The following is a 12,131-nucleotide window of genomic DNA, read 5'->3' on the forward strand; positions in this document are numbered from 1 at the left end:
AGTATACCTTGAATACACTGTGAGTTACTTTGGATAAAAGCATCTACCAAATACACACATATGAATTTATTCAATGATCTAAGCAACAATCACAGCAACAAGGTATTTTCTGAGCATATGGTGGCCCTAACCAAAATAGGGGCCCTAAGCATATGTGCTTATAAAAAATAGCTTGAAATGGCCCTGTACAGCGATGAGTGTAGGGTTGTATAAGCACTCAATTACTATATTTAAATGGTGTTTAAGTATCAGATAATGAAATCTGAACTCTTGAGGACATGACTATTTAATGTTTTAATAATGATAACAGTGAATCGTGTTTCAGGTGCTGTAAGCGTTTTAGCCGTTCTGGAACTTCCGCGAGACTAAGCCATTGAATTGGACACGGCCCCTCTTTCCAAAACACCTCCCTCCAAAGACACCGTTGAGACCGACACCGAACAATAGAGCAGTGCTATCTATCTATCTATCTATCTATCTACAGTATCTCTTGACTTACAACCATTAAAATATAGCATATTTGACTCAACATCACAGACAGATAAAACTTAATTAGAGAGGAAACTGTGCACAAACTTTAATGGTTCTTGCATGAATAGTCTACATGCCATGTTTGAACATGCAGAACCATAACTGACAGTATAAATGACCAGTCACTTGCGTTGTATGTAAAAGAGCATCCTGGACATTCAAAATATCTCCTTTTATTTTCCATGGAAGAACTTTGTGTTCCAGAATTTTCATTTTTAGTAAACTATCACTAAGTTATAACCCATTTATACTGTTATGCCATCTGGAAATAAAAGAATGAAGTATGCAAGAAAATTATGACCAGAATAACCAACATGTAGTCACCCTTGACATTTTATTGCATAGATGTTTTATAAAAAAAAGAAGAGAGAATTTGTTGAGGTGTTGTATCAGTCTCTATTCTAATCTAAAGTCTCTCAGTAAAAAAGAGACATGTTTGTACTGTCAAAAATTACCCTATTTCTTTACACTTTATTTTTAAAATATGCTTTACAAAAAATATCCTACCAAAGGAAGGATAGACCCTTAAAAAGTCTATGCATATATTGTCATAAAATTTGATTGACATTCTTGATCACATCACACAATCAATTTGCAAAAGCAAAAGCAGAGATAATATTCATAATATTTACATAAAAAGATACAAAAGCTTGTCTAACTAGTAACTAGCACAAAGTGATTGATGATGAAGCAAATACTTTTGCATTATAAGACTTCAGTATTTGGCATACATGTAACAGCATTACATATATCATAGACTGAACTAAGACCCTTACTCAAACTTCATAACCCCCTCGAAGCCATGGTATGTGAATGGCTCCAGTGTGGAACTGCACATATCCTTTTCCAGGCACGCCATTGTGTTGTACTCACAGTCACTCTCAGAGCCTGGTGAGAAATACACTCCATCAGGTGAGTGGATGGACGGATCTTCATCAAAGTAGTTATGCGGCCTAAGGATGACACCGCCGCCATTGCCCACAGTAACAGTGTTGGGGATGTCTTCTGCATGTGGAATGTGTAGAAAGCCAGTTGTCACCCAGGCAACCAAGTCCTTAAGAAGATTGAATGAAGATAGTACATTATTATTTACTATAAATAAAAGAATCTGCTAAATAAAAAATAACCTAATCAGAATTAATAAGACGATAGTGGCTTAAAATTTTTTTATTAATTTTATTGCATAGAAAATATATCAAACCAAGTGGCATCTACAAACAAATGATTTTAGGTCTTTCCTCTGAACTAACTTTTCTGAGACGTTTTGCAATGACCTTTAATGAACTAGTGTCAAGGTGATTGTTAGTGGATGTGTGAACTAATTTACCCTCAAGTTCACGCAGGTGTGTTAACAAAGTAACACAGGCGTAACTATGGATATGTTCCACTATGTTTGATAACCATAAATGTCCACTTTCACTTTCAAAATGTGAAAGAATGTGAAAGTGGAGATTTATAGTAAAAAAATGACTTAAATATTGACCTGTGTCTCACCCACATCTATCATATCGTTTCTGAAGATATGGATTTAACCACTGGAGATGTATGGATTAATTTTATGCTGCCTTTATGTGATTTTAGGAGCTTCAATGGTCTGGTCACCATTCACTTGTATTGTATGGACCTACAGAGCGGAAATATTCTTCTAAAAATCTTTGTTTGTGTTCAGCAGAAAAAAGGAATCATTCACATCCGGGATGGCATGAGGATGAGTAAATGATGAGATAATTTTAATTACAATTTTGGGTGAACTATCCCTTTAATAATGCCAATTCAGACTGACTCTGATGAAGTTGTAAATTATGGAATGATTTATGAATACCTCGTTGTCTAGCTCCTCGTTATCTTCAATATATTTGCTGAAGTCAACATATGGGGACCACATGTAATTCTGACTGTACAGGCTGCTGCTTGTCTGCTCTGCATCTTTATGCTTAGTTATAGCAACTTTATACCTACAAGAGAGAAAGAGAATAAGAGAGACTCTTTACATAACTTTATCATAATATATAGCAATACAACACACTTCTACAACATGCATATATCTCAGTCTACATATTGTGTGTATGACTAAAGAGATTAAGCCCTTACCGAGCCCAGGACATGGACTTCTCTTCAGGCTCACTTTCAGGGAGATGATCCCCAGCAAAGCTCACCACCTGAAGCCTGTAAGAGCGCTGGTGGCCCCAGCGGTTGGTGCGGTTGCTGGCTATATGAAGGTAACGAGGTGTTTTGCTGTTATGCAGCATTGCAGCCTCTTTCTCTGTCCTGATTTGCTGCTCCACCAGCTGTGGTATCTTTGCATTGTATGAGGGCAACCATGGCAATGGCACCTCCTTATACACCATGTCTTTAGTCTGAAACACATTCTTCACACCTGCAAAATAATAAAATATTAACTGTTTTGCAAACTTCATCTGTTGAGGCTGTTTACTGTGATATTCTCTGCTATCTAATTGCCATATTTTACCATAACATAATTTGTATGTCTACAGTATATGTTGTCTCCTAAGTAAATGCTCCCTACACTTAATATTATTGGCAATTTTGGGTTGACAACTATGATAAAGATAAGAGATGTGTCACTGAACTATCTATCTATCTATCTATCTATCTATCTATGGCAATATACAGAATAAAGATAGCTGACATGTGAAATGAAAAAATGGACCTTGTCTAAAATGCAAACCAAAGTAACACTTCTCTGCAACAAAATGTCAAATGAAATGTTCTTTATTATCATGCAGTGTTTGCTTTGGAATAACATTTGTGATTTATCTACAACAAACAGGCCTGTATCATATGTTTAAAAAACTATAATATGACTTTATCACTTGTTACGTAAATGTGATATTATGTCTTGGATTAGCTGGTATTCTCGTTTAAAGCTGATGTAATTTTTTCTGTGCTATAATACTTTCTCCTACCCCAGCTTACAGTAATGTGCAAATCACAGACAGCACATGTACAGACAGCACACGTACATCTGACTGTACATACGTACATCGTAAATGTCTGTTTTAGATCTTTTTATCTTGATAGCATCACAAGCTGCTAAACATCTTTAAAAGATCAGATTTACAATCATTCGAATTGATAAACATCTCAAAGACATCTACTAAATGTCTTATTGACATTTGAGACATAATTGACATACTGTATGTCTTATAGACATATTGCAGATAAGCAAACAACATTAAAAAAAATATGTCATACAGATGTAAACACACACATAAAATAAACGCCTGGGTGATGTATGTGTGCTATCAGGGATACAACTATAAGTAAGCCATTCACTGGTTAATTTTCTTGAAAACGGTAAACACTGTGTCTCTGTGTCTCTATAAAAATTACTCCGTTTGTTTTGAGAGACCAATGGCGTGAGTTGGAAGTGGGACTATCTCTTTTGTTTGACCAATGGCAGGCGAGGGCGTTTTCAGAAAGCTGTTTTGAAAACAATACTTATTTTTGCAATTCCATTTTGTGACCCTGGGGTCGCAGAAATGACATACTTCAGTTTTAACTATATATTGCAAAAAAAATAGCATACTTTAAGCTACTTATTTTATGGCACCTACCTAAGATATCCAGATCTACTTTGAAGTTGATAAAATGTGTATGGATATTCCCAAGGACATTTTCTGCAACCTGGTGACCATACTCCAGACTTCCATTCATCTTAAAGGAGGATGATATATAGCCAGTGGCGTGAACCCTTGCCTCCACGGAGCCGCTTTGATAGAAGATGAAGTCCCATATGTAATCATAGTTCCCTATAGCAGTGATAGTGCGAAACACAAGAGCGCTGTTTGCCATACCACCATAACCATTATGGAAAAAATCTGAAAAGTGTCGTCGCAGAGGTCGGCCAGCGTCGTGCTCAAAAACGCAGATGGAGTTTCTGGAACGCAGCGTGACATTTGTATCAATATAACGGTATGAGTCGACATATGTGGCAGCGTACGGACAGTCGATTCCGCGCACCAGCTCGTGCGCAAAGCGACCGATTCCGATACTTGAGTCGAGGAACTTCGTGAGCATCATCCCAGGAGTGATAGAGCCGTACACAGACATCGCCTCCTGCACGCTGAGCTCGTACGCAATCCTCTCCCCTTTAAAGCGAATATCAAAAACCCTCATACCAGTCAGGGAACTCAAGCCAAATGCAAAACTCCAATCTAAATAAACCACCTGGTTGTTTTTAACGCTGAAACGTTTGCCTCTAAGATAATACTGGTGTGGTCCTAACCCAGAAGGTTTACTCTTCGGCTTCAGTGACGCGTAATTTGGGATTTCTTTGTAGACTATCTTTTTTACAGCACCTGCTTCATATTTCTTTTTAAATTCGTCAATGCTGTCGAAATATTCACCATTGTACAGTAGCTTCTCAACTGTCCAGTCTGACGAGTTGATGCTCTTGTGGTGAATCAAGATTTCGAAGCCCACGGGATGGATGTACATGCCACTGTAATCGCGAAAGAAAGATACCCATGTTTTGCGCTCACCAGCATTTACGCCTCTAGGCATACCCTCAAACGGCAGCAATTCCCGCTTTCTTGGGATATAACCAAAACTTTCCTTCAGTGGCTTTTCAAGTTTTTTGAAAACTTGATCAAAAAGTTGGAAGAGTTGAACATACTCTCCAATTGTTACCGGACGGGCTGTGAAGGGTAAGGTTGTAGTATCATACTTCTCCTGAGTAACATCCCGATGCTGCAGTGGACCAGGCAAAGGTCCCACTATGTACTCCTTCAGGTACCCACTGTGAACGCCGTGGAACACAACAACAGTAGCTTCACGCGGCGGCTTCTGTCCGTTGGCGTCTAAGTAGCGCAGTGCGTCAGCCTTTTTCGGGAGCAAGAGGTCGATTAAAAAGATGAAATTCTCTGAGGGTCTAGCAGCGGCTGAATGGGAAATCTTGAGGTCATTTTGAGCCCACATGTAATCGCGAACTAACTTGTACTCCTCTGCAGTGAGGTCCGCGAAAATTAGACTTTTATCCGAGTGTCTGACTTGTAAGGATTCTTGCGGCTGGGACAGGCATTTTGGACGCCTATTTGTATTCAGGCATATCAATACGATGTTAATGATCACCGAGATAAGTCCCAGAAGTATCAGTAAGTATTTTAATAGAGAATTCATTATTTTAGCGACCTCGCCTTTGATCTTGAGGGTAACGCGGTCGCGTCTGACTGTGGAATGGAAGGAAGAAGAACGCATAGTAAGTGCACTGGTGGTAGTGGTATATTTATAGCCACACCCACCTGGGCTGCTCGCCCTAAAGTCCACACACGACCCCGAATCATATAGCTTTTTTTTTTTTTTTTTTTGGTTCATTAATTGTATCGTTTTATTTGTTCCGTGCATGGCTCTTGCCATCAGTACATACTGTTTATGGAAGGCTCACTCTGTGCGTAATTTCTGGTCACTCATGAAGCAGCTTGTTTCAGCAACACTATAAATTAAATTCAATTTCAGTATGGAATTTGGAAGTGAAACAACTGGAACTTGCTGCTGATCACATTGGCCTACCTACACAGTAGACCTAGGATACACATGGATAATGCCTGCATATTTGCTGGATATTTCCAGCATATATCCACTGGGGGGGGGGGGGGGGGGAACTATCCCGCTGAAAGTGTGTTTCTCATTGCTATGAACACATTCTCGTTCTTGCGTTATTGTGAAATCAGTTTTGCCTAACTTCCATGAAAGAGCGAACTTGGAAGATATGAATGTTTTGAGATGTGCTGCGATATCAACAACCTCTTAACCCCTTAATCGTTTTCCTTTTTTTGGAGGTGGGTGAAGACGTCAAAGAAGTTCACAAGAATGTAAGAACGCAAAAACAACAGCCATTGAGAAACAGCCAAGTCAAGAGAACTACATCACACTCAAATATTCAGATTCCCAGCATGCAGTGTAGCATAAATAAATAATTTGATTTTCAGTTTTTTTATATTTGCTGTTTTATATTTGCTTCTTTTATTTATGCTGTTGGTTGTTGTGTTTGTTGTCACCTTTAGTTATTTGTCATGTATCAATAGTTTAAAGCTCATCTTTTTACTCAGTGATTTGTTTGATGATTGTCACCATCATTGTGATTTGAGTGTAAAGTATTATACATGTCTCCACTTTAAAATTATGATTGAGTAATAAAGAGAGATCATCGACTAGCTATGTCAGTTTATTTTACTTCTAACAATGGGATAGCACTAATTACATCCATGGTTATCAAGCATTTTAAATTTTAATTTTAATTGGAGATGCTTTTTTCCAATTAGCACATGACAGTAATTAATTTTTATTGTTTGCCCAGTCCTATCTATCTATCTATCTATCTATCTATCTATCTATCTATCTATCTATCTATCTATCTATCTATCTATGCAAGATGAGTATTAATTAGACAGCTGTGAGTATATGCATTTATTACATCATGTCACATAGACAATATTATTTGCCAAACCAATGTCAGTTACAACCAAAAATCCAATAATATTTGTGTATTTTGGATTTGTGATGATATTACATCTTGATATCCCACAAATTCCCATTTTTATTGAATATCCCAAAAACACCTAGCAAAGACTCCACTTGTACTTCATAGGCTCAAAGTGTATTGAAAGTCAGATCTTGAGATCATTTCTCAGGATCCCAAGAAATTTACTTTAATTACACTTTTTCAGTATGGTCACCATTCACATTTTGCTCTCTGGATGGAATTTGCATTGATTCTCTCCTGTGGTAATTTCATTGTATTGTTTGCCCCTATTCTGTCCTTTGTAAGAAAGTGTTATAATACACATATAATATTATGCATCCTTTATAATGTTTGTGAGCTGTAATAAAATGCCAAGAACTATTTTTGGAATGCCCAATTCCCAATGTGCTCTAAGTCCTTGTGGTACCATAGTGACTTGCCTCAACCCTGATGGTGGAGGATGAATCTCAGTTACCTCCATGTCTGAGACCGTCAATCTGTGCATCTTATCATGTGGCTTATTGAGTGCATTACATATGTGTGTGGAGGCTCCATGCTATTCTCCGCAGCATCCACGCATAACTCACAATGTGCGAACCATATTATGGCAACCAGGAGGAGGTTACCCCATGTGACTCTACCCTCCCTAGCAACTGGACCAATTTGGTTGCTTAGGAGACCTGGCTGGAGTCACTCAGTACACCCTGGATTTGAACTTGCAACTCCAGGGTGGTAGCCAGCGTCTTTACTTGCTGAGCTACCCAGACCCCCAAGAACTATTTTTTAAAAATGTTTTAAAATGTTATAAACAAACATTAGAAACCAGATATTTTTGCTCATACAAAGTCAATGTGGCTGTTGAAATTAGAAGATATTTTTCATTATTTTCAGATATAATTGGAATTCTGTTTAACTGAATAGTGGCAACACTGACCTTAACATTCGTTGTTCATTTCCAGCAGCAAATGCCTATTTGCTGGACAGACAAAAGGTTAAAATCACAAGAACTCACAAATCTGTTTGGCAGTTTTGAAATGCAGATGTTCTTTGTGCCAACTCAACAAGTGTCCTTGGAGACTCTGTTCCTGTCCTGAGAACTTTAGTGAGTCTTGTCTGTCACATTGCATCACAACTGGTCAATTGTTAGTGTCAACTTCAGTGTGAACTCTTTTGGCAATCTGCTTTGTTGTTTCCCCCAACACAGGGAGCAGGGCTAGACAGTAAAAACAACCCTTGGTCTATTCCCTGTCTCTTCTAATCTTGGATATTAAATACAGCTCAAATTTAATTAACACAACATTGACATAGTAAGATAAATAGTATAGAGAAATAACAGTTCAAAATTAGCTACTAGGAGGATATTCATAGAATAGCAAATAGTCATGGTGCTCCCTGCAGACCAGATAATGTACAGCCATGTTAGTTTATTTTTACTGAGTTTTTTTTTTTTAAATGACGTAATAAAAATGGATTCAACAGGTGTAGAATCACTCCAATTAATATTGCACAAAAAGGTGATAAAAATAGGCAAATGTTTTAAGAAAACAGAAAAGGTAGAAAAACTGGATAGATCATATAGTTAACTGTTGCATAATCTTCTAGGAGACAAAGACAACACAAAACATTGGTAGGTAGGCTGTTGAAAATAAAGACAAACCTATGGTGTGTTTTGTCTGATTGGGGAGTTACGCTGCAACAATTAATTTAGATTACTAAAGACAACCAACTTTTCAGATCAGATCAACATGTAATTTGCTTTCAAAAGTGAAGAGAAAGCTCTCTTCAAATAAGAGAACATGGGGAAACATGGTTTAATGGGAATAATTTACATGGACTATGTAAAACTAATTCAAACACTCATATGGGCATGTAAGCGATAGAGGCGAACATATTTTTGTGTGTTGCTATCAAAGTGGGAAAACTAGTAGGACCTATATTTTGGAAAAATTGTCCACTTAATATTACGTATAAATAATATTTATTATTACTATGATTATTCTATAAGTAATATTTATTTTTAATATTCTAAACATTTTATTACTTAATGCTGGCATCATTGTGGCAAGAAGAGATTACTTTGGAGAATGATCATGTATTTCCAGGGGCACATTTTGACAGTGTAAAGTATATAATAAACACATTAAAATTTCATTCATTCTTTCATCAATATTTAGAGAATTTATACATTTTAAGGAACATTTTGGGTTCAATACAATTTAAGCTCAATCTACTGCATTTGTGGTATAATACTGATTACAACAAAATGTATTTAGACTCGTCCCTCCTTTTCTTTAAAAAAAGCACAAATCTGGGTTACAGAAAGGCACTTACAATGGAAGTGAATTGGGCCAAACTGTAAATGTTTAAATAGCCACAAGACGTAAACAATATGTGTGTTAACATGATTTTAGTGTGAGAAAATTGCTTACCAACCTTTTCTGTGTGAAGTTAAAGCCAATTTTACATCTGTGTTGCTATGACGATGTAATGTCAACAAACCCTAAAACCCTAAAACGATTGTAAAAACGCAGATTGAACAACTTTACAGCTCAAATAAAACATGATTTTTAACAGAAGAATTAATGTAAGTGCTTTTATAAATTTATAAGCTTCACATTTCTGCCTTTAAACCCTCCAAAAAAATTTTTTAAAGAAAAGGAGGGATGAGTCGAAATTAATTTTTGTGGTAATCAACATTATGCAACGAATGCTGTCAATTGAGCATAACTTGTATTGAACCCGGAACATTCCTTTAAGGAACAAAACTATGTAGGCTACAGTTTATGTGGTAGTTCATTTGATTGAATAGAAAATAGGACCCCTTACCGACAGACTACACAATGTATTTCTTTATTATTACTTATGGTTCAAATAAGATTTAATATCTATATGCTAAGGCAGTGCTGCGTTAACATTCACCAGTTGTGATACTGCACTACAGTACAATTTTGGGTCGTGTCTAGAAGGGATCCCTCTCTCGTCAATCTCGCGAGATTCTTACACCGCGTTAATATGAAGTTGCACAGCAACCAGGAGCGCTCGTAAAATATTATTTTAAATAGTCTGTTTTGATGAACAGTAAGTTTTGATGATAAGTTCATGCTCTAAAATAAATATTTCACATAATAATCTGATAACTTTAACTTATCAAATATTATAGATATTTTTGGTGAATGAGAAGTAAATAAATCAGCTCAAATTTTTTGAGCCTGACTGGGTGGTCAAGTAGTAACATATACACCCCTTGTATAAGAAGTCCCGGGTTCTTGTCCATTCAGTTGCAGCTTTATATCTTAATAAACAAAGATTGCATACGCACTTCAGCTGACGTATATCTGTAGTGGGGACACATTTGTTTGCATTTTTCTTTGCGATTCGACTGGAAATGAGCGCGAGCTGCTGAACACAAACAAAATCTCCTCAAGATTTGTTTTTCATATTCCAGTTCTAAAAGAGATAAACGTCTTTAAACAGCAGCTAGTTTTTTCTTCTTCCAAAACACTTTTTAATTCATGAATTAGTATTAATGTCAATTAAGTCACAATAACAGAATCTAAGATTTAAAGTTATGTGTGCCTTAACATGAACTTATGTCAAAATACTGTATCCAAGAAACATGGGATGCTATATGAGATTTCAAGAAGACAACAGGATTTTTTAATAATAATAATAATAATAATAAGGCAGAGGCTATCTGCACTAAGTGTAAATAGCAACATCTTTGCACTAAGTGCAGATAGTGTTAGACAGATACTATTTTCACCCTTAAATACTAACAGGGCATCACTGCAGTGTGTTTATCTGAGTCCCACAGACACCCTATCACTGTGAGGAAATCAACCTTCATATTCATTTAATTTATTATTATAAGTAGTATTAAAGAAAAAAAATTAAGTGCAGAGACAGAAAACATGATGGGGAAAACTGGGTCAAAAGAAGGATAAGAACCCAGATAAGTCGCATAGAAAAAGCACATAGACACCATCTTATCACACTAAGCCATTACAGAGACACTACTGGAGCAGTGTGTCTTTAATTTCGTTGTTTCCAGCAGACAATTTCAGCGCAAATAGCCGCAATATGTGGCAGGTATTTACACCTAGTGCAAACAGTCACTCTATGATAATAATAATAATAATAATAATAATAATAATAATAATAATAATAATAATGTTATATTATTGATATTATTGAAGTTTCTCATGCTTTCCAGAGTGAATACGCTGAGATTGGAGCAAAAAAGCACAGGCGAAAGCGTAATGCGAATTAACATAATACGCATGCGCGAGACGTTGACGAGAGAGGGATCCCTTCTAGACAAGACCAGAATGTTGCCCTGCCCATTAGTCTGACGTCAGGCATTTTCCTGTCAGCTCATGCTGTGGGTGTGTTTACGTCGCTGATGTAAACACAGAGGACCATTTTGATCAGAGAAATCTAGAGGACAGGGTAGAGTATCAACTTCTCATCAAAGCTTTTCTGTTATCATCTATGCAACGCCTTAAACAGTCCTCGCGCCATGGATTTCTATATCAATTTGAAGGTGAATTTCCGAGGGAATGCGAAGAGTTTCTTGCTGTCTGGCTCAGAGACGAAGAGTTGGGAGTCTATGGAGGCCATGGTAAGAAAAAGATGTTAAGGTGATGTCAGTTTGATCACTCACCTTAATGCTGCACAGCATCCCTTTTCATCCGACGGCTGTATTGTGCGATTAGAGCAGTATTACAAAGCATCTGTTTTGACATTCACTGCTGTGTGCTCCTTTGACCAGCGGATGGTGAAAAAGACTAATAGTTTAGAAAGAGTGGGCCAAGCGACCATTTTGCCGAAAGCGCACGAATAACAAAGCAGCCGTATTTTAAACACAAATGTATTACTATTAAAATGCATTATAGGCCTTCCAATAGGCCATAATTACAAAGCCGTTTTGGCACACTAAAGGAGACATCCACCTGTCACGTCTGTAGACTGTGTCTGAATTCCCATGTAACTCCCTTCCTAGACAGCATTTTTCTGTTTGCTTGACGGGTTAATTCCCAACAATCAGTCCAGGCATAGCTCACTAGCTTTTGAAAAACAACAATTGACTGCTGCAGTAAATAGCAGTTTTGTTGTC

At 37.0% G+C, this 12,131-nt stretch overlaps 2 protein-coding genes across 6 annotated transcripts in view; one reads left to right on the forward strand and one right to left on the reverse strand.

The window, feature by feature from the left end:
- Positions 1-848: 848 nt before the first annotated feature.
- Positions 849-5,766, reverse strand: LOC127451949 (primary amine oxidase, liver isozyme-like). Its single transcript, XM_051717037.1, has 4 exons — positions 4,110-5,766; positions 2,623-2,908; positions 2,354-2,486; positions 849-1,585 (listed from the first exon to the last, which is right to left on the reverse strand). Exons 1-4 carry the CDS (start codon positions 5,749-5,751, stop codon positions 1,304-1,306), a joined length of 2,343 nt encoding a protein of 780 aa, XP_051572997.1. The 5' UTR covers positions 5,752-5,766; the 3' UTR covers positions 849-1,303.
- Positions 5,767-11,405: 5,639 nt separating this feature from the next.
- Positions 11,406-12,131, forward strand: part of LOC127452284 (next to BRCA1 gene 1 protein-like) — a 37,866-nt gene continuing 37,140 nt past the window's right edge. For 4 of the 5 annotated variants that reach the window (XR_007899229.1, XM_051717638.1, XM_051717639.1 and 1 more), the window contains exon 1: positions 11,406-11,636. Coding sequence is in view for 3 of the 5 variants with exons in the window: in XM_051717638.1 (XP_051573598.1) it covers positions 11,535-11,636 (102 nt within the window). In the remaining 2 variants the exon portion in view is untranslated. The remainder of the gene's footprint in view (positions 11,637-12,131) is intronic. The other variant, XM_051717640.1, reaches the window with a different exon arrangement.

The sequence above is a fragment of the Myxocyprinus asiaticus genome, chromosome 14 (assembly GCF_019703515.2).
Source record: "Myxocyprinus asiaticus isolate MX2 ecotype Aquarium Trade chromosome 14, UBuf_Myxa_2, whole genome shotgun sequence".
NCBI classification, from domain to species: Eukaryota; Metazoa; Chordata; class Actinopteri; order Cypriniformes; family Catostomidae; genus Myxocyprinus; species Myxocyprinus asiaticus.